Below are 27902 nucleotides of genomic sequence, written 5' to 3'. Positions count from 1 at the left end.
CGGCGAAATAATGGCCCCCGGGTCACACTTTGGATACTCTTGGTACAGCATATCGCCAGGGTTTGATTAAACCTGAGCTACAAAACAATACTTTTAGCCAATTCATTCTTTATTAACTTGCACATTAAAATAATTCAGCCGTGAATTAGACAAACATTTCTATTCTAACTGGAGAACAATATGGGCTCCACAATGCATTAAAAAAAACATGTCCACGTTCCCTTGGAGTAAAAATAACATCCGATCATACTTGTTATTAGGATCAATAGTTAGAGGACAAGCGATGCTCGTGTGGTCCACACACCCGGACGGCACTGCAGATGGAAGCAGAGCAGCTTGACTCCCCTCCTCCTCCTGCTCCCCCTCCTTCACACGCATCATGGACGCAGCTTCCCCATCCTGCCGCCGTCGCTACATTTAAACCCCTGAATCTTCACAAAATAACGCTCCCAATTTCCCAGTTTTCCTGGACACGGAGTCATCAATGAAGCCTCTGTTTGCTCGGGCTGCGCGGGGCAAAGCCACGATGAGCCCATGGATGCTCTTTGCGATGCTTGGATTCTGGTAAGTCTGTGCTGACGCGATCATACGTGATATTATTTCATATATTACTTCTATGTGACGCTATTTGCCTCCGACAAATGCGTGACGTTTGCGTTTACAGTTTATTCGGTGGGGAAAACCCTTTTGTGTTTGTAATTATTGATTCATCTTTCTCTCTCTCTCTCTCTCTCGCACACACGGTAACGTTTAGGTAGGCAAATGTAAAATGTCACATGAATGATGCTTGAGGGTCGATGGCCTCATGGGACACAAAACCCTTCTTGTGCCCCCTCCCCAGTGGAAAACATGGTGGTTGCTTGTTTCCCAGGCTACCTGTACTATGCTGCGTAATGACAATGATAAATGATGTTGACCATGTTAATACAGTATGTCACTAAAGTGAGTACAGTGTTCCCTCACTCCATCACGGTTCATCTTTCCCGGACTCCCTGATTTTTTTTGTAGTGCAATTTTCGTGTTTTTTTTTTTTTTTTTAACAGTTCTTGAACCTTACAGGCAGAGCCTTGCCCTTTAAGAAGAATTGCATTGTTGGAAGTTGAGTGTTGTAATTCAGCGTCTATTCTCTCTCTCGTCTGTCTGCACCGCCCATTGTCTTCTACATCCTGATTGGCTGTTTACCATTGTCAATCAATCTTCTCTTGCTGTGGTCATGGCTACCAAACTAGTTAACTGTGAGCTAACCACCAATACTGTACACAATGGAAGAAACAGAAGAAGCCAGCCGTGTGAAGAAAATACAACGACAGGAGCAATATGACTTAACGACGAAGATGAAGAGGCACGGTCAGGGGAGTGAAATACGCGCGAGTCACTTAATCATTTCTTGCGTCCAACCTAAAAGGTTGATCATAAAAATTCTAACGAAATTTTAACTTTGCGAGTGTTTCAACAAGAGAGAAACTGTGAATACCTGTCCAAGAAAAGTGTATGGTACAGCCTTAAAACATATATATTCATTGTAAAAAAATGTAGTTGGCTACTTTGCAGAGTTCACTTATTGCGGGCTATTTTGGGAACCTATCCCCCAGGGAACACAGTACACCCCTTAAATTTGGTGTTTTATTGCTCTCACTCTCATACTGGTCACTGGAAGTTCAACATGGCACTTCATGGCAAAGAACTGTCTGAGGATGTGAAAAAAGATGCGCTGCTCTACATAAAGTTGTCGTTCTAGGCTATATTAAGGCTGTCATCAATCTCTCTGTTATGATGACAGACGGAGCCACAGTAGTTTCCCCACAGAGTCACACAATAACTTTATTCTGACCTGAACACATCAACAGCAGTGCAATTCCAACACCATATATGTACAGTATCTCCAACTCACAACTCACTCACTCTAGTCAGCTCGTCCTGGGAATGACACTTCCTCATTGTCACTAGACACAGCGAGGTGACTCGCTGACACCCCAAAACTCAAAAAAATTATTTTTTATGCGTGTATGTGTGGTCTAAATATACAGAAAGACAAATAACAACAGTAAGTGGATATTATCATCTCTCACTAACGTACCGCTTACTGCAGAAGTACAATTCCCAGGAAATACATATGATCATCGTCATCAATACATATCGCCCTAGTGCCCACGAGACTGAAGGAGAAATCTTGTCACGTCAATCTTGTGACACCCTTAGCAGTCATTCATTCATTTTCTATACTGCTTGTCCTCACCAGGGTCTCACCCTGAATATTATAGCTGATTTTGGCGAGATATAAGCCCTGGGCTGATCCCTGCAGGGTACATTTAAGTGCACAGTCTAGCACAGTCATTTGTCAAAGCTTGTTGTGGCCTACGACTCTTGCAAGGTACCGTGCATCATGCCATATGATGCATTTGTGTCATTAAAGAGCTTCCAGTCTTTGCACGGGCAACATACTGTATTTTGCGTTTACTTGCTGAAATAACAACACGGCGAACAAATAATGGATGTGCAAAATAGTCATGTGTAGTCCTTTGTCACATGTTCTCCTTATTTTCATGTGCCTCTAGTGTGGCGCTCGGGCCTGGCAAGCAAGAAGAGGAGGATTATGAAGATGTACCCATTAATAAGACCTGGGTCTTATCTCCAAAGGTCTATGAGAGCGATGTGACGATGATACTTAACAAACTTCTACAAGGATACGACAACAAACTACGACCTGACATTGGTGGCAAGTAAAACGCACCATATTCATATTTGTTTGTGTAAACCTGAAACAAAAACAACAGGATAACAACTTGGTGTGGGGGCAAAGGCATGTGGGGAGGCAAAGTGAGGCAGGAACGTGGTGAACAAAAGATCAAAAACAAACGGGAATAACAAATTTGTAATGAAAAATGTACCAAAACGAAAATGCAGAGATTGCAAAAACAGCGGAACAAGAAACACGAGTAAGAGGAATCTTTATCGTTGTAGCTGAGACATACGATGGGGAAAATAAGTATTTGATCCCCTGCCGATTTTTTAAGTTTACCCCTTTTCAAAAGTATAAACATTCTAGATTTCTTCTTTTTAACAGAGTCAGAATGTAAAGAAAATCCATCAAAATAAGAATAAGTAAAGGTTATAAATGAATTTTAGTAGATTAAGGGAAATACGTATTTGATCCCTTACCAGCCAGTAAGAATTCTGTTCGCCACAGACGCACAGAGTAGTCCTGTCCCTTCAGCAAGAAGCGTGGTGAGAAGGACACCACATTTGGCATCATAACTCATAAATGGAAGAAATATAACAACATCAACAACAACAAAAGCTAATACCTGAGGAACAGAACAGTCCAGAAACACACTGGAGAAAATAAGTGAAACAAAACCTACTCATAACAAAGGGCGACAGAAGTCATGGCATAAAAATACTAGGCATCAAAAAGGGGACACTGAGTTTGTGGTACAGAAAAGAGAACTCGGGTATGCGCAGGGGAACCATGTGGAACAATCTGGCATCTTCGTGGTGTGGATGCAGGGCTTATGAACTGTGATGATTGCCAGTTGAGTCCACCTGCCTTGCCGCTCCCAGTCACCACACCAAGCTGCCTGAAACATAAAGCTGAGACAGGAAATGCTACACAGAACAACAACTGACCAAAATAAGAGTCTGTTGGGAGGCAGACCACGACAAATTCTGTATAAAACAGATAATGTGAGTGACTGAATACTGTAATTTATTTTTGTCATTAGAAATTATCTGATTTTTTTTAGTGAGGCCGACTGTGATTGAAACAGCGGTGTATGTCAACAGCATTGGACCAGTGGACCCCATCAACATGGTGAGACTGCTGCTTCTCATTTTCTTTCTATTTATGATCTGCCAACATGCGACAATTACTATCTCAATAATCAGACTACTATGTTGCTTCTTAGTTATCACTGTCACTTGCGTAGAAGCAGATTCTATTACACGGTCAAGGAAATTATCTTTATCCTTAACAATAGACGTCACATTTCAATGGCGATTAGTGGTGGGCGTTTCTCCTCTCAGAGCTTCTGATGATGTCCATTTTCACTTTCATGGTGATGGCTTTCGCTTTTGTCAGCGCATTTACGCCTTACGCTTGGTAGTCAATGAAGTTCAAAGAGTTAATTAATAAGAGATGTCATCCACTCCGTGTAGCTGTGAATAGATCACACCTTGTATCTGCTGCACTCATTCAAACGTGCAGCAGTTATTCATCCACTGTGGGTGCTGAAACGAGTCCTCAAATGAGTCCAGTGTTTACAGATCCAAATTAAGAAATTCATTTATGGGAGTCCGTACGTAACCAGGAAACGACGAAACTCGGCGTTCCGAGTTTCTCTCTGGGTACAAGGTCTGTAGGGATAATCTTGGTATGGAAGTAAAGAGGAGACTTAATGTCGATATCTTTGCTACTGTATAAGAGAAAATAAAGCTGCTGCAAGTTCAGTGAGAGGAATGAGACTTGTACCTTTGGAAGTGCTGAGTGTTAGCTTTTCAAATGCTGCCAAGTTTGTCGCGTCAGAGTTTAGTTTAATTCAGTCTCTGTTTGCTTGCTTGTTTTTGTCATTTGCCGATTTTATGTGCTTGTGGTCCGGAATTGTGGTTCCGTGGATGTATAGCATGTGCATATGGACACAAGCAGCACAAACTTACCATAACTTCATAAATTGGTTAATTAATGTAGCACACTCGTGCATCATTAGTGCACACACACACACACACACACACACACGTTGTGTGAAGTTGCGGCTGTGACAGAGCATGTGGTAGTAAAGATATGTACTTTTTCTAATTTACAGTAACCATCAAAGTCTCCCCTTTACTTCGACACCAGGATCAATCCTGTTCACCTTGTCGATGCAGAGAGTTTATAGCGAGCCTCTCAGGACCAGGGTTTAAGATGTTAAGAGCCGTATGAGGAATAACATCCTCAACATCACATGACACCTGATTCATGACAGTGCCTGGTCAGTGTAGCACCCATACATTAATCTCTTTTTCCTACTCTGTCAGACAGAGGCTTCGAAAATTTTAATCTAAATAGGAATTTAGATTCATAGTTTTTTTTTTTAAATCAGCTAATTATCAATTTGCTCACGTTCGTTAACACTTAACTTCCATCCATCCTTCCATTGTTTCCACTTATCTGGGTTTGGGTTGTAGCAGTTCCAGTAGGGGAGCCCAGACTTCCCTGGTCTGTGGCCACCTTGTGGAGATAATTCCTCCAGCATGTCTTAGGCCTACCCCAGGGCCTCCTCCTGGTTGGGCATGCCCGGAACACCTCAGCAGGGAGGCGTCCGAGAAGCAGCCTAACTTGATGCCCAAGCCTCCTCAACAGGTTCCTCTCCATGTGAAGGAGTAGCGGCTGTAGTCTTTCCCAGGTGACTGAGCTCCTCTGAGTCATCAACCCTGCGGAGGAAACTCATTTCAGCCGCATGTATACACGACCTTGCCCAACACATGTGACCATAGGTGAGTGTAGGGACGTAGATCTCGATAAATTGACAGCTTTTTCCTCTGGCTCATTCCTCTTTTCACCATGACGGTCCGGTACACCGTATTACTGCAGATGCATCTTCCCTCCCTCCACCTGAGGCAAGACCTCCCTCCCAGCCGTGAGGGTGGCATGCCACCTTTTCTTTTATAACTTTAACTTTTTTTTAAATGTCAATCTGATCTTTTACAGGAATACACTATTGATATCTTCTTTGCCCAGACATGGTATGACAGCAGACTTAAGTTCAACAGCTCAATGAAACTACTCATGCTCAACAGTAACATGGTAGGCAAAATCTGGATTCCCGACACGTTCTTCAGGAATTCCAGGAAATCGGATGCGCACTGGATCACTACACCGAACCGTCTACTGAGGCTGTGGAGCAATGGGAGAGTAATGTACACACTGAGGTAAGACAATTAAGCAAACCTTTGCAGCATTGATCTATCAGCGTCTTGGAATATATTTGTTGTTTGTGTTACTGTAGTGTTTGCGTCTGTATTTGTTCTCTCTTAGATGGCCACAGTTTGTCAAAGCATGATCTTATCATTATTTCCTCTGCATTTGTTGGTGTAATAACACAGAAAATGTATGTTCAGTCACACTTGGCAGGGGAAAAAATGCTGAGACTTGCCTTTTATCTGTCACAATTCTTTTGTTGTCAGGTTGACTATTAATGCGGAGTGTTACCTTAAGCTGCATAACTTTCCAATGGATGAGCACTCGTGTCCGCTGGAGTTTTCAAGCTGTAGGTGGTCAAACGCCTTCCTCCTCCATTTTAAACCCGTCATCTTGACTTCAACTTCTTAACCTTGCCTGACGACAGGGGCTTCTCTGTGGGCTAGCATACTGGCTAAGCCCATTTCTTCTCCTTGCCAAAAGATCCATCCGCTTTCAGCTGCCCTCTCAAAGCCTATATCAATCTATCATTTGCTCCACCAGCGGAGAGAGGACATCACCTAGTACCATTTGCTCTGACAGACTTAATGAAATATACAACCTCTGTAGTCTGACTCATGCTGTGTGCGTCACCCTTCATTTGTCTCTTGCATTGTGCTTCATCCTCTCATGTTCTGTGCACATGCCAATGAAAAATGCTACGACCATTCCATGGGGTTGATTGATGTCAAGAGCATTGCAGTTAAACAGAATTTCATCAAATGAGCATACATCAATGAGAGTCAGCCACAAAAAACAAACATTTCTGAACTTTCTCAACTTGATTTTTTTTACCCAAAGTCACCAGGAGCGCGCTTGCTAACCTGCGATCCTTAAAAAAATCGGCAGTGGATGAATTTTGTAGAAAACCGACTATTTAATCTTTTATGTCCGAAGTCCAAAATCCACACTGCTGCGCTAACGGATGCACAACTCAACAGTGGCGCACGTCTCGGCAGTTTTAGTAATTGTGTTGTTATGCTCGGCTATGCATTCCGTGATAGCTAACGCTATTTTCTCAAAAGCGACTAGCTTTTTCTGGCACCATTGGATAGATTTGTGGAAGTTCGGGACTTAAATATTGATCTGCAGTTTGTGTTCTCAGCAGCGGGTGCTCCTGAGACATCCGCCACGCCCCCAAAGCAATCACAAGCTGTCAGTGCACTGTCAGCTCGGTGAAGCTCCACGCATTCATGAAGCAAAGCAATACCTACAAAATGTGCTGCTTGTGGACTGTCATGGCGAGCGGACTCGCTGCCGCCAGCACACTCATTAAACTCATAAACTTTGCATAGAAACAAGGCCACAAATGTTGCTCAGATTGAAGTAACAGATGTCCGCCATCTCCCAGTGTAAAATAGTAACTACACGAAGCATCCTATTTGTCTCTATGGCTTGTTAAATTCAGCAATGTTGCTTGTCGCAATTTTGCGAATTTGGCACTTATTTTATTTTGATGAAGTGATCAAGTTTATGGGCCGCACGGTGGTCTAGTGGATAGACCTGGGTTTGAATCTCCGTTGGGCATTTCTGTGTGGAGTTTGCATATTCTCCCCGTGTGTGTGTGGGTTTTCTCGGGGTACTCTGGTTTCCTCCCACATTCCAAAAACATGCATAATTGGCAACTCTAAATTGTCCATAGGTATGAATAGGAGTGTGAATGATTGTTTGTCTATATGTACCCTGCGATTGATTGGCGACCAGTCCAGGGTGTATCCCGCCTCTCGCCCGAAGTCAGCTGGGATAGGCTCCAGCATACCCCGCAACCTTAAAGAGGAGAAGCAGCATGGAAAATGGATGGATCGGTGATCAAGTTTATTTGTAGTCCTAAACATAATTAAGGTGTTTTTACTTACTTTTTTGTCTCTCCTACGAGGTTGTGCTTTTTTCCTACAGTATCTGCTCCAACATCATATGCAAATAATATACAAATTAGCCGATGCTGTAATCTATCAACTTCTGGTGACGTCTAGGACAGCCAATAGCTATGTTCCTTACTGAGGAGTTGGCAACAGTGATATTTTGTCACAACGCTATTGTTAACTAACAACAAACATGGCTAATGTGCGTGTCACTACACCATCCGTACCACACACTGCTCCTGTGACGTCTCGTTCTGTGATATTTATTAATATCTTTTAAATATACAGTGTATGAACATACAGTAAATGGTCAATAACCATACTTTGTATATGTAATATAATGGGGGTTCCTTCTTAGTATCATCTGTATTCACCAAGAGTGACCCTGTGTAAAACCCCCATGCAGTGCCTCACCACAGAAAGCAGTGCTGTCTGTTTAAATATGTCATGAATAATTTGTGACATCCCCAGCCTCCACAGGGCCAGCTGTGCATGTGTGTGTGCACGCAACGTGGATACACCTTGTGTAGTCCGTGCTCATCCATGTGGATGCAGTGAAAAACTGCCATTTATTGTCGATATGTAATTTTTGAGAAACCTGGTCCAGGGTTAAAAGGCTCAATTCTCTGGATTATTAAAGCCAACACATCCCCTAAAGATTATAGTGCTTACATTTTCCTACAATTTCACTGTAAAACGGTAATACTATCACCTTCCAATCTGTCTGTTCTATTAGCTATACCACATACAACAGTGAATACATACAATAAGTATTTCATTCCCTACTGATTGTTGGAAGTTTGTCTCCTTACAAATATGTAAACAATCCAGTAATGTTATGATGGGTTTGCTGTAGCAGAGAGAGACATAATGTAACAAAAAAAATCCCAAAATATAACATTAAATAAAGGTTATTTATTTGATTTTGGGAAGTAAGTATTTGATCCCAGTGTAAATCATGAATTATTAGTTGGTGAGAACGCCTTGTTGGCAAGCACAATTTGTAACTGCTTATCACATCTCAGGAGGGATTTTGGTTAAAGAAACACCCCAAAGCATAATGTTTCCACCTCCAAGTTTGACAGTAGGAATGGTGTTGTATGACCCATATTCACCAGTAATCTTCCTCATTCAGGTGTTCATTGGGAAATGTTCAGACAGCTCTGTACATGTGTCTTCTTGAGCAGGGGGACCTTGTGGGTACTGCAGGATCTCAATCCATTACAACCAAGTGTCTTACTGATGCTTTTCTTGCTGACTGTGCTCCCAACTCCCTTGACATCATGAACCAGCTCCTCCCTTGCCATTGTGGGCTGCTCCCTCACCTTCCCTTCACCAGGTGAAATCTTGCATGGAGCTCCAGAGCGAGAGTGATTGACTATTGTCTTGAATTTTGTCCATTTTTGAATGATTGCACACGTAGTAGTCTCTTTCTCACCAAGGTTCTTGTTGATGATCTTGTAGCCCATTCCAGTCTTGTACAGGTCTACAACAACATCTCTTTGGAGGTCGCGAGGCTTCAACGGAAAAGAGTGTTTCTGTGACAGGTGTCTTTTCTCCACATAATGCTTGGGAGTACTTTCCCAAAGGCACAGGACTCATTTGTGTGCTTCATGGGCACATAACCAGTCTGTGGGGTACAGAATGCTTGCTGGTTGGTAGGCAATCAGATACTTACTTCCCTCAATAAAATACTAATTAATTTACACGCCCTATTTAATGGGTTTTTGTTCTGGGGTTTGTGTTTACATTCCGTCTCACTTTGTTACAATAAACTTACCATCAATATTCTAAAGCTGTTCATTTGTTTGTACGTGCGTAAACTTACAAAATCAGCAGGAGATGAGATGTTTTTCCTCCCACTGTATATACAAACTGATGTATTAGTTTGCATTATAGACATTATGCTCATTTGATAAAATTTCATGAGATTAAACTTGTTAGTTCCATTGCAATTGTTCTCTTTTGTCTTTGGCATGCTTCAATATTCTTCTGTGATTGAGACGTGAATTTTCTGTCTGATGTCCTGAGAACCCGCCAGACTAATTCATATGTTCTGGTGTCTGTGCTGTGCGGGACTATTATACAGATGGTTACCCTCGGAATGAAATCTTGTATCGATGGCAAAGACGAGCAGTGGAAGTGGCCGACCAGCGGTATTGGAGACTTTACCAGTTTGCATTTGTAGGGATGAGAAATACCACTGATGTGGCACACACCCAGTCAGGTAGGAAATTGCAGATTCGTTGTCTCATTTCTCAAGATTTACTATACCGTACCCTGCCAAAATTAATAAAGCATTTCCGCATTATTGTACTCTTTTTAGGAGAATATGTCATCATGACAATCTTTTTTGACTTGAGCCGGAGAATGGGTTATTTCACCATCCAGACCTACATTCCTTGCAGTATGATTGTGGTCTTGTCCTGGGTCTCTTTCTGGATCAACAAGGATGCTGTGCCTGCTCGCACATCTCTAGGTTTATATCGCCTTTTTTTCTACACTGCTTATCAGATCACCTTGTGACTTCGCCAATTACGCTACAGATCATTCGGTCATTCAGTATCTTAATCTGCCATTTTAGCGCATCAAACTACAGTGGAACCCCTGAATCCAAATGGGCCGACAGTCATTTAATTTTTGGGGAGAAAAATACGCCTCCAAAGTTGCACAAAAATCCAGCGTGTGAAGATCCACCAAGCATGATCACGTTTGCCCTCTGCGTATCTTGCAAACATTCGACTCAGTGTGTCTTGCATTTTCTTTTTTTGTTTCTGTGGTGCCACAAATGTGGTGACCATAGAACTGCAGATGACACCTATCCCTTATTATTATCTCTGTCCTGGCTGTTACTTGAGATGTTGCAGGTACGGTTATTAACTCATTCAATCCCATTTTTCAAAACACAACCCCTTCAATACCAGCCATTTTAGACGATTTTGACTGATCTTTCAAGGCACACAGAATATTGTGTTCTATGGCTATATACACATGGAACCTACCATTAGACTCCAAATGTTAGACTCCTGTCTTTCATCTGAAAAAAAGTGTTTCTACCTTTTTCCATTCTTTAGTAATGAGCAGTAGAACATTGGTAAGTTTCAGGAAAATATCAGTTCCTGACTAGAAAAGGAAGAAAAACAGCTTTTTGTGAAAAGATACATTTCAAGCACACACAAAAATGGGTTGTTTTATATCAAAATAACAATTGATTAACAAATATAACACCGTGAACTATTTACAATTTTCACATTTGAAACTGAACTATGTGTGTTCATGCATTAAAATTCCCCTACAATGCGTAACCTTCTGCACGCTAAACTCCTTCACGAACTCTCACTTCCTCCTTACTGTCATGTGTATTTTTTCGTACAAATGATCTCTGCCGAGCTCTTATCAAATGCACTTCTGCCACCTTGTGGCCGTTTTCATGGCTTAAAATTGCTCTGGAGTTGCATCATCACCCAAATATGTTGCTGGGATATGGCGTTCGGGGCTTGAATGGGTTGAAGGCTTTATGATGCAACAGTTTGCCCCAGGAACAGAGTAATTTAATGTCAGTTATTTCTTAAGAAAAACTGATTAAAATTTTAACTGAAATTAGATTTTGTCCAGCACCCCGGAACGGCTTGTGTTCAACTTTAGTGCTTACACCGTAAAGGAAAAGCACAACTTTATTGTAATTGTAAAATGTAAAGTAGAGGAATTGTAGATGGATTCAATGTTGAAAATTAGGGCCGGCTGGGTTTTGGGGACTGGGCTCAGGGCTGAGGCTGGTAGGATGCATGCCTGGAGAGCGGCGAGGCAAACGGGCGTGTTCACTGGTCAAAATGTGTGCATGTTGGTCACACTCGGAGAGGGGAAGGCACTGATGTGATAATGCATTTATTTTTCCTAATATTTTTACGATCGACTGGCAAATATTCACTCGTCAATTGCGATCGAGAGGTTGGTTGACTCCTGCTCTAGAATCTGTCTAGTGGGAACTTCTCAAACTCTCATACAAGTTCCATGTCCCAAAAAAACACATTTGGCAGATGATGACCAGGTCGCCAAGGTGCCCACCCTCAACTGCCACCAAAGGCGCAGCAGACCCATATATTTACCCTCACAGGTGGTGGGTCTGAATAGGCAGATGTACAGTGGTGTGAGAAAGTGTTCCCCCCTTTCTGATTCCTTATTTTTTTGCATGTTTGTCACACTTAAATGTTTCAGATCATGAAAGTAATTTAAATATTAGTCAATAACAACACAACTGAACACAAAATGCAGTTTTTAAATGAAACGTTTTATTATTAAGGGAGAAAAAAATCCAAACCTACATGACCCTGTGTGAAAGAGTGATGGCCCCCTAAACCTAATAAGTGGTTGGGCCCCCCTTAGCAGCAACAACTGCAATCAAGCGTTTGTGATAACTTGCAATGAGTCTCTTACAGCGCTGTGGAGGAATTTTGGCCCACTCATCTTTGCAGAATTGTTGTCATTCAGCCACATTGGAGGGTTTTCCAGCATGAACACCTTTTTAAGGTCATGCCACAGCATCTCAATAGGATTCAGGTCAGGACTTTGACTAGGCCACTCCAAAGTCTTCATTTGGTTCTTCTTCAGCCATTCAGAGGTGGACTTGCTGGTGTGTTTTGGATCATTGTCCTGCTGCAGAACCCAAGTTGGTTTCAGCTTGAGGTCACCAACAGATGGCCTTACATGCTCCTTCAGGATTTTTTGGTAGACAGCGTTATTCATGGTTCCATTTATCACAGCAAGTCTTCCAGGTTGTGAAGCAGCAAAACAGCCATAGACCATCACACCACCACCATCATGTTTTACTGTTGGTATGATTTTTTTTTTCTAACTTTTACACCAGATGTAATGGGACACACACCTTCCAAAAAGTTCAACTTTTGTCTTGTCAGACCACAGAATATTTTCCCAATAAAATTAGTCTTAATGTTGTTTTTGTTCATCAGTGGTTTTGGTCTTGGAACTCTGTTATTGCCCAGTGCCTTTCTTATGGTGGAGTCATGAACACTGAACTTAACTGAGGCAAGTGAGGTCTGCAGTTCTTTGGATGTTGTTGTGGGATTTTTCTTGGGGTCATTTTGGTTGGCCGGCCCCTCCTGGGAAGGTTAACCATTGTTCCATGTTTTCACAATTTGTGGATAATGGCTCTCACTGTGGTACACTAGAGTCCCAAAGCTTTAGAAATGGCTTTATAACTAAAGAAATTGAACTCAGGCGTGATAAGCCACAGTTAAGTTATGTTTTCATAGGGCGCAATCTCTTTTTCACACAGGGCCATGTAGGTTTGGATTTTTTTTCCCTACCTTAATAATAAAAAGTTGAATTTAAAAAGCGCATTTTGTGTTCAGTTATGTTGTCATGGACTAATATTTATATTTGTTTGACGATCTTTAATTGTGACAAACATGCAAAAAAATAAGAAATCAGGAAGGGGGGAAACACATTTTCACGCTGTATATGGCAATTGTACATAATAAAATAAGTACTGTATATGCATATGTATATGTCCATATTTCCCAAGTGTCTAGTATTTTGACACAATATCAGTCCAACAACCATTGGTCTTGAAAACTAATATACTGTAACATTGGGGCTAAGGCCCCCTATTTTTCAATCCTAGCACAAGCACAATTCCAAATAATGTTGCTCTAAATCAGTTGTTGAAAATGTAAATGAACAATACTTTAATTATTTATTGGGTATTCTTTTTTTTTTATATATAAAAAGGTATTGTAGTGACTACAATTCATATTTTTACTGTTTCCTTAGCAAAACAGGATACGAGCACATCTTTCTGTCATTGCCTTCAGGTATCACCACGGTGCTCACCATGACAACTCTTAGCACCATCTCCAGGAAGTCCTTGCCAAAGGTCTCCTATGTTACTGCGATGGATTTATTCGTCTCTGTCTGCTTCATCTTCACCTTTGCTGCTTTAATGGAGTACGGAACGCTGCATTACTTCACCAGCAATAGACAGACCAAGAAGGCTAAAGCCAACAACCACGCACAAGTGGGTAACACGCTCTCATTTTAAATACACCACAGCCTAAATTGTACCATTTTTGCAGTCTTATAAGATGAAGGCAAAACACACCACATGACTTGAAACGTGCAGCTCTCATGTGTGTTGAAAAAATAATAATAGAATGACACTGTGTAGGCTCTCAGTCGTACAGGAGTTGTCCATCGAGGAAAAGGCTTCTTGAGACGTCATCTGTACTTCTGTGTAGAAGGTGTCGGACGTTTCGCTCCTCATCCGAAGAGCTTCGTCAGCAAAACTGACGCAGTTTTGCTGACGAAGCTCTTCGGATGAGGAGCGAAACGTCCGACACCTTCTACACAGAAGTACAGATGACGTCTCAAGAAGCCTTTTCCTCAATAGAATGACAATTAATAATGTTGATTTAGTAATGAGAGTAGTAATGTTTTAGTAGTAATGGAATAAACAATACAGAGACATTTGTAACCTGTCACATATGCAGGTAGAAATAACAGTAAAATCCGTTCATGTAGATGCATCTCATAAATGGCTGTCGACAACTGAAAATAGCCATCGCTTGCACATTTACTTGCGACTTTGACAAGACACATGGTGTCACGATCCGTGTGACAGTTTCTTACTTTCTGCCTGTTTTCTGAGTTCCGGTTTTTGTGCCTTTATATGTTCCACTTCCTACTTTGCTCCGCTTTGTTTTCATCTGCCTTTACTTTTCTGTTTATGTGCAGCTAATTTGAGTACAGTAATCCCTCGCCACGTCGCACTTTGAATTTTGCTGCTTCACTGTGTCACGTTTTTTTGAAAATATATCAATTAATACATTAAACTTTTTTCGTGGTTGATTTCTGCCTATTTTTAGTTTTAAAAATGCATATTTCACCTAATTTAATATTTTTTTTCCTAAAACAAGCATTTTCAAGCATAAAAATGGTTTGACAGCCCTACTAAAAAATAAAACATACAGTTGACCATGCATGATGGTGTCGGCTTAAAGGAAAACTGCAGGTTTTTTTGGGGAATTTTGCTCATCATCCACAATCCTTATGTGAAACATGACGACACTTGAGAAAAACAGCTAAACAACAGCTAGCATGTGGGAGCTAAAAATGCATGTAACAGGATACACTTGTGACTGTAAAGCCCTAAAAACACCCCCCCAAAAAACAGCAACAATGTTCTATTTACATAACTGACCTGTATATAAACCGAGCTACAGCGACATAAACTGGACTGGACTGACAACATGGATGCTCGGTGCAGGAAAGGGCAGAGCTGTCTGTACTTCCTCAGAAGGCTGGCGTCCTTCAACAAATTCAAGAAGCTGCTGCAGAAATTCTACCAGACTGTGGTAGCTAGTGCCCTCCTGTATGCAGTGTGCTGGGGGAGCAGCCTCAAGAAGAAGGACGCCACACGCATGGACAAACTGGTGAGGCAGGCAGGTTCTGTCATTGGCACTGAGCTGGACAGCCTGACATCTGTGGCCAAGCAAAGGACACTGAGGAGGCTCCTTTCCATCATGGACAACCAGCATCATCCAATGCACAGCATCATCTCCTGACAGAAGAGCAGTTTCAGTGGCAGATTACTATCACTGCCCTGCTCCACTGAAAGCCTTAGCGGATCATTCCTCCCCCACGCAATGTGGCTTTTCAACACAACAGAGGGGGAGTGGTAAAGATACACACAGGACTGGACTTAATACCTTATCATAAATAATAATTATTATTATGTATTATTATTAGTTATTATTATGTATTGCACTACAGATTGGAAGTGAGCCGTTCCATATTATTTATTAATGTATTAATTCTTATTCTATTTTCTTATTTTTCTTGTCTTGCCTTGATTGTTTATTATGACTTTATTATGATTAGCTATCTATCTATTGTAGCAGCTAACACAAAGAACTATTTTTATGGCGTAGTTGTGCAGCGCATCATGCCACTGCTGAGCGCTGTTCACAACAATGCGACAGGACACCAATCCATACAGACGAGGAAACAGGAACAAGCATATGAACAACTACAAATAGACAACCAAATGATCCATCCATCCATCCATTTTCTATACCGCTTCTTCCTCATTAGGGTCGCGGGGGCATGCTGGAGCCTATCCCAGCTGACTTCGGGCGACAGGCGGGGTACACCCTGGACTGGTCGCCAGCCAATCGCAGGGCACATATAGACAAACAACCATTCACACTCACATTCATACCTATGGGCAATTTAGAGTCGCCAATTAACCTCACCTGCATGTTTTTGGAATGTGGGAGGAAGCCGGAGTACCCGGAGAGAACCCACGCGCACACGGGGAGAACATGCAAACTCCACACAGAAATGCCCAGGGGAGAATCGAACCCAGGTCTTCCCGATCTCCAAGCTGTTACTGTGTTGGCCAACGTGCTAACCACTAGACCACCGTGCGACCCCAACCAAATGATCTGTAAAGTATTTGTCCACATTCCATGTTTTGTTTATACACGGCTAGACGGACTGTGTTGTGATATCATATACTAGTGCTCCATTTATCACAATCAATATCATGGTGACTTACTCCATGGACAGTTGTCCGTCTGGTCCAGCTGGCCTGGGGTGTGTTTTCCAGTTGATTTTGGGTAGGTGGAAAAAAGTTTCTATCACTGCAGGGATTGTTAGTGCTAACAATTGCAGTCTCTTGGAGCAATGTCCTCCCGGCCATACACACCAAGCCTTTCCTTCGATGGTAACGGTGTATGCCATGCTCCATTTCTGTCAGCATGGCTTGGGAAGCTCTACATTTACACCACTAAGTCATGCCGGTGTAATGACTTGCCCCCCATCTGCTACCTTTGAAGTTTCACTCACTCTTCTTGCGGGCTTGGCTTCTAAAAGCTGCAGCTTGTCCTCCGTATATTCAGGCTCAAAAAGATAAGGCTTTGGATCCTCATTTGTCCAAAAGTAGTCGTCATCAGCGGATCTCGCAACATCTGCCATGATTAGTAGTAGCAAACAGACACGTGCTTGACACGCTGCTGTTGTTAACCGAAGTAGCACTAGTGTGCCGGTAATATTTCAAATGATGACAATACGGTAAAATACTCTAAGTATTACATGTTATCATGAATGTACCTGTTAGTGCATGGTCACAACATGTATATAAAATGATAAAACATTGTTGGGGGTTTTTGTAGTGTGCCAATGTTTCACATAAGGATCATGGATGAAGGGCAAAAAAGCAGGCACTTTTAAGTAATAAGAAGAACACGACGAACAAGGACATGACAAGTTGGTGGACAGATGGTGTTGTCGACATAAACAGGACCATTTGGAGACCTAATAGCTGGCTGCGGCCATGCATTTGTAGCCATTTTCAAATATATTTCTTCTGCTGTCTTCCACAGCAGAAAACTTCTAGCATGGTCAGCATTCATCCTGGAATGTCGCTGCTGCAAATGAACAACATTATGCACTATCACGATGAGGACGACTATGCCTACGACTGTTTGGACGGAAAAGACTGCACGAGCTTCTTCTGCTGCTTTGACGACTGTCGCTCAGGTGCCTGGCGAGAAAACAGGATGCATGTACGAGTTTCCAAGATTGATTCTTACTCCCGAATATTTTTCCCTACTGCTTTTGGCCTTTTTAATTTGGTTTATTGGATAGGCTATCTGTACCTTTAAACCCAATACCTCACAGAAGAAGGATTGGAGTTTTGTATATGCCAGCATTTTCCAGAGAAGGAGCTATTCTCATAGTGAATGTTCCCTTTGCAAACAATTCCAACCTTGCACCGTGCACCAATGATTTCTTGTACGGGAATATTTTTTAGCTAATAAATAAATCGTGTAATATAACAATTATGTTGTAATTTGAACCCAATAATATTAACTGTAGACTTATATAAGAAATATATATGTACTATTTTGCTCAACTATGTCGCTCTCAACTGGTAGAACAAATGTTGAATGTAGCAAGAAGAACTGAATGTGGTCCAATTTAATTTCCCCATGAAAATATTATTACGTCAGCGATAGAAACCGATGCTTCACGACGCTGGCCGCTGGTACACAATGTGCTTACATGTAAGCCTTTTCAAATATGCATTTAATTTCACTGATGCATATTTAATGCTCCATAATGTCTATGTGCCAAGCACACTGAAACAACCGCAGGACATAACAGGACAGTTCAGGTTAAGGAAATCAGCAAATACAGAGAACAAACCAACAAAAGTCGATACCAACAACACTGTTTAGTAGGGGTGGGCGATACTGCAAATTTTGGTTTCGGTCCGATTAAGGGCTAGCATGGCTGATACAAATACTGATACCAATACTAACATCATTGAATGATTTTGTTAAGAATGTCTTTTAACAGGAACATTTTTTATCAATTAAGTTATTTATGAACAATGTTACCATACAGAAATACAACAATAAGGCCTATAACAAAATATCAATAAAATAATACAATTACAGTGGAACCTTGGCTAACGTCATTAATCTGTTCCAAAAGGTCCGACTCTAACCAAAACGTACTCCAACCGAATCAATTTTCCCCATAAAAAATCATGTAAATCCAATTAATCCGTTCCAGAAAGCCAAAAATGTAAACACAAAACACGTTTTTATAGTTTTACAATCATAGTTTAACATGCAGGAACAATTTGAAAAGAAAAAAAAACACATATAAATGATGATTGAAAAAGGTAAATGAGCATTTAAGATTACTTTTACCGTCATTGAATGAAGTCAAGTCATTATTCAGTCACACACTGGTGGTGGTAACTTACATCTGGAGCCACAGCTGCCCTGGGGTAGTCTGACGGAAACGTGGCTGCCACCAAACATTCATTCACAAAAGAGGGAGCGGGGATCAAACCGCAAACGTTACAGTTTCTGGACGACCTGCTCTACGTCCTGAGCCACTGCCGCCCTCTGATTGAATTGCCGCATTGGACACCACCTTTGTGTTTTGCCATGAGTTATTTCTAGAATTCAGTAATGTTTCTCATCTCAAGCCTCTGCTTTTCTTTTGATCAGGGCTGCAAAATAACCCAAAATGGAGGCAAAGAAAGTTTCAAGTGCCAGCATTTTGATAAAGACGGTGAGGAACACCGTTGAAATCAAGAAATAACTCATGGCAAAACAGGAAGGTCCGTGTGTCGTGCCATCGTGTCTTTGGCAACACATCATCGCATCTTCAAGGTGAAAGTAGCCTTAAATGTTCATTTATTCCATTCATTCATCATTTTAGAATTACTTTATGCATTTAAACTATAATTGTAAGACTATAAAAACGTTTTTTGTGTTACCATTTTTGAGATTTTTGGCGTAATTGTTAGTGAGCAGAGGACTACAGGTTCAACCACTTATGACATAATAGACGGGCGACAGAGCTGATTTCCAGTTCCTGTTTCCATGTATTAGCAAGCTAATAGGATGCTAACAAGGACGTTTTGTGATTAAAAAAACAAAAAACAAAAAAACCTTAAGAACACAGTTGGACTCAGGCATTGTACTAATAAAACGACACAACACACGCCATATTGTACGCTAACCAGAAAATATACGCGAAACGAGGCAAAATTTTGGAGGAAAGTTTCAACCTTAACCGAACAACATGCTAACCAGGGCGTACACTAACCGAGGTTCCACTGGATTCCCATTTATTGCATATAATTGTTTAAGCAAAATAAAGTCAATAATGCACAATACTGTACCTCAACAGAAAAGCAATTCAAAGCCTTGGACTTTTTGCCCCCAAAGCTCTCCTATGTCCAAGTACCCTTAGCAAAAAGTAGTATACTTAAAGTTCATTTCATTAAGTATCCTACAGACCGTGTACTTTTAGTGTAATAGAACGTATACTTATTTAACACTTTTTCGGACTGAAACGGAACATTTTAAGATTAAAAAAATATACTTATCAAGTTAATTTTAAGTCTGCAAAAGTAGACTTTATAGCATACAACAAGTACACTCATCTGTATACAAGCAATGTACTTGGTATACTGTATGTAAGCCGCCTGCTTCGCACTGCCCGAGCCGGGGCTCCACACAGTGTGCCGTCCTCACAACACGTCACTGATGCTGCTAGACAGCCAGCGAACCAATAAAGAAAACAACATACACAAGGCTTACTTTTCTTGCGTCAGTGAAGCTTTGCCGTGCATGTATGCGTGCGGTCACTGTAACATACCAAAAATGCAATTACTATCTATAAACATACATTAAACATAAGTACCTAGCTAAAACACAGGGATACATAGCTAACAGCTACATCACACCATCAAGTTTACAAACACATTCAAATACTAATTCAGGAACATTTGAGATCGATATCTTAAGTACTTTGTACACATAGGTACTTACAAAGACGGAAGTTTCCCAAGGCTCAAACGTTTTAGAGCAAACACAGCTTGTTTATGAGCTTTTTCAAACTTCCATCTTGCGTTGCTAGCTTGTACTTCACAGAGAGAGGAAAACAGTCAAAGATTGTCCATTAGCGAGAAGAGCACTCACTCTTGCTGTCACTGAAACGATTCATTTTTGGAGAACATGTCTCACTTTTAACTTTTTAACCATAGCTTTTTAACCATTTTTACTACACATACTACTAAACATATTTATTTACCAGCTATGAACCCGTTTACACATTTTAAATCAACTCAGAAATCACATGAAAACACTGTTTTAGACCCAAAGACATGACACACAGAACCTTCGGAATGAGAGACAAGAGCGCTAACCCAGAGACTGTCGAGCGCTGTTGGTAACTTTCCTGTAAGAAAAGCAACTGTTGGCTGTCCTAAAAGTCGCCAAATGACGCCATCGTCTAATTTGCATAAAATTTGCATATCACGTTGTAAAATGCTGCAGGTAAAAAGCATAATATCGCAGGAGAGACAAAAAAAGTGAGTAAAAACACCTTAATTGCGTGCAGAACTACAAATAAACTTGATTATCAGTTTGTTCATTTCAAATTGTACATCATTTCATCAAAATAAAATAAATAATATTTTATCTCGGCCAGCACCTCTCAAAGTTCTCCTATCACACGTTGGCAATTGAAAACTTAATTACTTAACTAATTACTCACTTAAATTAGCACAACTGAACAGCGAATAAGAGATCCTACCGTGTTTATTCTATGGCTCACAGTAACAGGACAGATGTGCTTCGTGAGTAACAGCACACTCTTCTGGTGAACATGTGTAATTGCGATTCATTTGCCCTTTGGATGCGCAGAGCTCCACATCACGGCTTGCGACTGCACCCGCCGCTTCTCAGTGGGGACACAAAATGCAGAACAATACCGCTTTCACCGTATTTGAAAACTCCCCAACGACGTCGGAAAAATTTGTTAGATTTGTCGCTAGTCGCTTTTGAGAAAATATGTCGTGAAGGTTGGTTGGAATGTCGCCAGATCTAGCGACAGTATCGTTAGTTATTATAGTTATTGCGGTTACTTAAGTAAAGAGTTTGGCTTCTCAAAAAGATATGCGTTCGAGAGGGTGATGCGTTTGCATCACAAAAAACGCCTCCCTGAAAAAACTCAGACCTCACAAATCGCTCGGCTTTACTTCCTCTGACGTCGTATTAATCTGCGCGCTCAGCTGTCCACTGATGAAGATGGCTGCGACCCTCTCATCTTCCTCCGCTGTGGAACACAAACGCAAACAAGATGGCTGCAACGCTCGCTGCGGGTGCATCTGCATCACGTACACAACAATGGACAGCCGATTGTGTGCATTAATATGACGTCAGAGAAAGTAAAGCCGAGGGATTTGTTAGTATAAGTGTGCTAAGTATGCTAAGTATACTTTGTGGCAGAAAGACATAAAAAGTATACATAAAAAGTATACTAAAGTATGAGCATTAAAGTGTAAGTCTTCGTATTAATGTACTTAGTCTTATGCTTTTCGGTTTGAGCCACGTATACTTCACTGTACTATTCTTGAGTATATAAAATATAGTTTATAACAAGCAATTTGGGCAATCCATCGGTGCTCTCTGGTGTGTTGTGTTATTGTATTTACTGCTGCTACCACTAGAGGGGGTTGTATGCTCATGTTGAAGACGTGTACTGCTCCCCCTGCCTGTACCAGCATATTAGGACCCCACAGTAGGCAATAGATAAATACAGAGCCACCACAGTCCTTACTGACGAAGGGAGAACCCGCCCATTGTGCTCTGCGTCCTGATTGGCTGTAGACCATTGTCAATCAATCTCCTTCTGCGTGAGCTGCTTGCTGACCGGCAATAAACAATAGAAGAAGAAGAAGAAGATAACCGGCTAAATGAATCTTTGGTTCACGGGGGAGGACGACGGCAGGTGCAATATGTTTTAACAAGGATAGAAAAACGCGTCAGGACGAGGCAAGGTCACCCGAGAGTCACTTCATCATTTCTTGTGTCCAACCTAGTAGATTTACCATTAAAATTCAACCGGAATTTGAACTTTGAGGGTGTTTAAAATGTGAGAAAATGTTAATGCCTGCCTGACAAGCGTGTATAACGTCTATGCCGAGGGGTTTTACAGCCTTAAAGCATATATAATAAATGTAAACGCTAAACGAGTACACTTGAATACACTTCTTTTTGCTAAGGGATGCTTATTCACTGAGGGGAGTGTTTGTTTGTAGCATAACTACAAAGCCAAATAAACAAACGTGATACTCACTCAGCAGCGTTACATTTGAACCAATGCAATTCAGACTCAATTCTCCCATCTGATAAACTGCACTTATACCTTGATGAGATTAACACAGTATGTCTGTGTACATCTATCTATCTATTTATCTATCTATCTATCTATCTATCTATCTATCTATCTATCTATCTATCTATCTGTGTAAATAACTCATTGTTGAGACGACACATTCGTAACCGTTTTTAAATGTTACGGCAGCTGGGAAAAAAAACGGATTCAAAACTAAAGTCCAAGCTGTCTGTTGGCCATGCAAATATCGTACGAAAGGAAGAATGCACTAAAATACATAACAATAATCTATGCAAAGATGAACACTGTTCTCTACAGGCGTGGTTTGAACGACTCAGGAGGTAGAGTGGTTGTTTCCCAACCCAATGGTTGCTGGTTCGATCCTCGACCCCACTGGAATCATTCGACTTATTTAGACATTTTAACATTGCATTTTTTCTTCCCAACGTTTTCAAAAAAGTCTGCGAAAAGTGAAAATTTAAATGTTGCCCCCTGCTGGTGAAAAACAATGTAACATTTTGCATTACCGTAACCTTCCACTCGTCCGATAGGGTGACATGTTTCCTCGGTCCTCGTGCAGTCGTTCAATATGTTTACACATTTCAACACTCGTTTTACATTTTTGCATTGCAAATTCTGCGTTTTATGTCGGCTAATTACTGCCGCATCAGAATGTTTTTCTTGAATTCCCTCATTATCCATAATTTAGTATTTTCTGTGACATTTTTCCCGATTGAAAATGAATGGACAATTTCAATTGCGCCACCTAATGGTGGAAATTCATTTTACACGTTGCAATACATGTAACATGTAATAAGATTTTAACACATTTCTAGGATATTTCGACATTCATTCGACATTTCGGTTCAGCTTTAGGATCTCAGCATTCACATGCAATTCCTACTGTGAAAAAAGAAATCAGTCGAAAAATGTATTTATAAAAATAAAAATAAAATAGCAGAGATAAAATAACAATACCTAAAAAATACACAATTTTAATAAAGAAAATGCTAATTCTCACAGTGAGCCTGTGCAGTGATGAAGGGGGAAAAATGTTAATAAGGAATAAATAGAACTTTAAAACAAAACAAAAAATAGACCAATAAGTGACTAAGAAAAGTAAATCCAGTGGGAATACAAAAATAAATTAATAAATACAAACTAAAATAAGAAATTCAGGGTTAGTTTATTGTTTTTGATGACTTTATTCCAGGATGAGCAACAACATTAATTGCATTAATAATTGCACTTAGTAGATTTAGCCAGATTTAAGTAGGCATCCCTTCTGCACCTTTGTGGCAAAAATACTAAAACTAACGTAGTAAAACTGTTAAATTGTCATAAATCAATATTTTGTCTGCTTTGTTTTCCATAAATCAATTAAACATCTTCAGACTTGCTCAAAACTACCAAACATTAGATTATATTCAGGATTTTTACACTTTAAATGTCAGTCTAATCATTTGTTATATCATATAAATTATCTATATAATTAATTATACATATAAAAAACAGTAATTAAAAAAAAAATACAAGAATTAAATAAAACGGTCATAAAAACGAGGACAATTCCATACTTTTATCCCTGTGGATGTCTTGCACACTGGAAGGGGCGTTGCAAAGGAGGGAGAGACAGGCTTATTGGGAGGAGGAAGTCTCAATGACAAGAGCGCTACGCTGATTAGTTATCCCTTTCCATTTCATAGGAGCAGATCCTTTCACATCCTTGATGGTTATGATGTCCAATTTCACTTGATTTTTCACTTTCACTTTCCTTTTCCTTGATGCATTGCCATCAGAAGAGTCTGCCTCATGCTTTGGAGACATAGTGAAGGCGGAAAAGGTTAAAAAGCCGTAACACAGACAAAATGATCACCAAAAAACATATTTTTTAAAGAATCCAAAGCGACTCATTAAAACCTCGTTAAACTTCAAATGTGGCTTTTTATTTAGCTTAACCAGCTGAATTTGTACCATGAGGAAAATCAGTCGACTCACTCTCATGTTTTTTTATTTTAAATGTATCAGAATGCATTGAAAGTCGTTCTGGTTTTGAATTTTACAAATAGAATATATGCTTCAATTGACACCTTTATCAATACAGCGTTTTTCATTGCATACCAACTGTGGATACCGTTTGTCTTTTGTACCTATTTGCTCCGCTACTGACTATGGTAATGGTAAAATATGTTTTGAAATATTTGCATGTTTTCAGACAGTTATATACACACTGTAGTACGTAACTATATCTTAATAGGTGTGGGAGATGCTGCAAATGTTGGTATCAACCCGATACCAAGTACTGTAAATACGGGGCCAGTATTACCAAATATTTGAAGATTAGTTATTTGTGATTTGTTGATCCATACACTAATTAAAAAAAAAACACAGGACAAAGATTTTAAGCAAACCAAATAAGTTTTTGGGTCAACAAAACTATGTGTTGTAACACTAAAGTCATCCCTTGACCTTCTGGAAGAAGGCTACACTTTGGCATTGTTTTTCAAAAATATATTAATATTAATAAACTATCACTTTTGTGGGGTTGAATACAGTCTATTATTTACGACGGAGTATTAGGGCCACATTGAAAAAAACAATCTGAGATTTCGAAAAAAAAAGTTGCACAATTACGAGAAGAATGTCGAAAATATACGGGAAAATAAGTCATAATATTCCAAGATTACGACTTCATTCTCGTAAAGTTACGACTAGGCCTTGGGTATGTGGAGGGGGCGGGGTAAGGACGGGGGACGTGAGAAGGGCTCGACATGCTAATCTGTGCTCAACTGCTGTTTTGCTGCCACCTTATAAATAAAAGCTTGCCTGATGAGGAAAGTTTCCTTCCTTCCTGACGAGCTATGCTCTCTTTTCCTGTGGCACGTAACATTACCACTTTATTCTCCTAATATTACGACTTTTTTCTCTGAAATGTGTTCTTGCAAATTTACAACTCGTAATATTATTTTACGACTTTATCCTTGTAAATGTATGACTTTTTTTCTCGTAAATTTACAATTTTATTCTCGTAACATTACGACATTCTTTCTTGTGAATTGACAACTTTAATCTCGTAATACTACAACTTTCTGTCTCGTACATTTCGGACTTTTTTTCTCGTAATTGTACAACTTTATTTTCGTAAATTTACGAAAATAAAGAATTTTCTCAGAAATTTACTACTTTTTTCTTGTCAATTTCCGACTTGATGCTGGTAAATTTACGACTTATTTTCTCGTAAACTAACGACTTTACTCTCGCGAATTTACGACGTTCCTCTCGTAAATCTATGCTTTTTTCTAGTAAATGTACAACTTTATTCTCGTAACATTTCCTCGTTAATTTAAAACTTTATACTCCTAAATCTACAACTTTAATCTCTAAATCTCAGATTTTTTGTTTTATTTTTGTACTTTATTGTTATTATTTATTTTTTTAACATATTTTTAGTTTTTTTTTTCACATGTGGGTTAAAAACATGTTGGGTTAAAAAATTAAAAAGTGGTCCTTATATCTTTTAATTTTTTCGTATGTGGCCCTCGGTGGAAAAAGCTTGGACATAAGCGTCAGCACGCTGATGTTGCCTTCAAAACACCCAGTATGGTGAGCGTGCAACGCCGGGCACTCACCACCCTCAATAGTCTACTTAGCGAAGGCACAGACCTTTTGAAACGCAGCCTATCATTCAAATATGTTCTGCTCTGTTTTGCACAATGTCACTAATACACGTCAGAAATCCCGATGCACAGCTGAGCTTGTAAAAAAATAAAAAATAAGCCTGTTAGAACAACATGCGGATGTTCACTACAAAGGCATGATGGTGTGTTGCATTCAACCTAAGCCATATGAACACATTTGTCAGCTGTATGCAATTCCATCCTCTGTAAATGTTGGTCATCTTGTATCGTGATTTCTCAATAGACTGTGAAAAAATAAAGCAGTGCCTGAAAACAGTCAAACGGGGATTTGATGTTGATGTCCATCGCACGCAGCCGTCACCTGGTCCTTGAACCAGGGCTGTATTTTAAAAGAAAACTGCACTTTTTTGTAATTTTGCCCATCATCCACAATCCCTATGTGAGACAAGAATGCACGACGTTCCCTTTTCTTTGAGTCCTAAATAGCCACCGCAGATATCATGATGACTTACTCAATGAACATTTGTCCATCTGGATGGATGGAAAAAAGTTTCTTCCACTGGAGGGTTTGCAATTCTTGGTTTGCTGTGATGCTGTCTCTTGGAGCAGTGTCCTCCTCGCCAGCAGAAACCCTCAATGGATGGCATTGTGTCTTGGGGCTCTTTGGATTCCTTATATCGATCTCGGTTAACTGTCATAATTAGTTTGCCAGGTGAGCCCAATTAAAAAAAAAACCACTTAAAAATGATGTTCAACATTATTAACGATGCCATAGATATCAAGCAATATGGGAAAGAAAAAGGATCTCTCTGCTGACAAAAAAATCGTCATATATTGCACTGCCTAGGGCAAGGCATGAAAACATTCAATAACTGACAAAAACTTTCGTACGGTGAAAAAATGTGTGGCTGATTCAGATGACAGCTGGGATTGTGCTGATAAATGCGTAATGAAAAAGGTTTCTGCCGAACAAATGTATCCAATCAAGTGAGCAACTGCTAAAAAGCCATTACAAAGCAGCAAACGGGTGTTTGAAGCTGCTGGTCCCTCTAAAGTCTCACGAACCTCAAGGTGTAGGATCCTCCAGAGGCTTGCAGTTATGCATAAACCTACTATTTGGCCACCCCTCACCAATACTCCCAAGCAGAAACGGTTGCAGTGGGCCAACAAATACATGAAGATTCATTTTTAACAATCCTGTTTACTGATGAGGGCTGTGCAACCTTGGGTGGTCCGGATGGATGAAGTAGAGTACGGCCAGCGAGGAGGTAGCTGAGTCATGTTTTGGATCGGAATCATCACAAGAGAGCTGGTAAGCTCTTTATGGTCACTGAAGGTGTGAAAATGACCTCAGCAAAGTATGTATAGTTTCTGACTGACGACTTTCTTCCAGGGTACAATATGAAGAAGCGTACCTTCATGCACGACAATGAACCATCTCATGTTGCAAAGAATACCTACCTCTCTGTCATTGGCTGTTATGAGCATAAAAGGGAGAAATTCATGGTATGGCCCCCTTTTTTCCCTTGACCTCAACCCAACTGAGGTCCTACGGAGCATCGTCAAGCAAAAAACTCACCTACTTCTAGTATATACTGATAAAAGTACTAAAAATACTCTAATTTGAAGCAAAATTTATGTTTCAGTCCTCAGATATGAGTGGCTCAGAGCACTGCCAGGTTTCTTTTCCTGAAAGGCTTCATAAACAATGTATGAAACATATATCGGTGAAAGCGCTCG

The 27902-nt window shown here is 40.3% G+C and overlaps 1 protein-coding gene and 1 long non-coding RNA gene across 5 annotated transcripts; one reads left to right on the top strand and one right to left on the bottom strand.

Annotated features, from left to right (window-relative positions):
* Positions 1–187: 187 nt before the first annotated feature.
* gabrg1 (gamma-aminobutyric acid type A receptor subunit gamma1) lies at positions 188–26576 on the top strand. 4 transcript variants are annotated; one of them, XM_054796034.1, is made up of 9 exons: positions 261–564; positions 2556–2716; positions 3744–3811; positions 5687–5907; positions 6163–6245; positions 9887–10024; positions 10124–10276; positions 13629–13831; positions 17202–26575. In XM_054796034.1, the coding sequence occupies exons 1-9, from the start codon at positions 485–487 to the stop codon at positions 17478–17480; spliced, it is 1386 nt and encodes a 461-aa protein (XP_054652009.1). In that variant the 5' UTR covers positions 261–484; the 3' UTR covers positions 17481–26575. The 4 variants fall into 4 exon arrangements, with proteins under 4 accessions (XP_054652007.1, XP_054652006.1, XP_054652009.1 ...); XM_054796033.1 differs by having other exon boundaries at positions 270–564; positions 17199–26575; XM_054796032.1 differs by having other exon boundaries at positions 188–564; positions 9887–10276; positions 17202–26576.
* Positions 371–20635, bottom strand: LOC129192238 (uncharacterized). Its single transcript, XR_008573390.1, has 3 exons — positions 20175–20635; positions 19944–19990; positions 371–5409 (listed from the first exon to the last, which is right to left on the bottom strand). It is a non-coding gene; the product is annotated as an uncharacterized LOC129192238 (long non-coding RNA).
* Positions 26577–27902: the final 1326 nt, after the last annotated feature.

This window comes from Dunckerocampus dactyliophorus, chromosome 13 (assembly GCF_027744805.1).
Source record: "Dunckerocampus dactyliophorus isolate RoL2022-P2 chromosome 13, RoL_Ddac_1.1, whole genome shotgun sequence".
NCBI lineage: Eukaryota > Metazoa > Chordata > Actinopteri > Syngnathiformes > Syngnathidae > Dunckerocampus > Dunckerocampus dactyliophorus.
The sequence above is the reverse complement of the archived record's forward strand: the minus strand, read 5'-3'. Positions and strand labels throughout refer to the sequence as shown.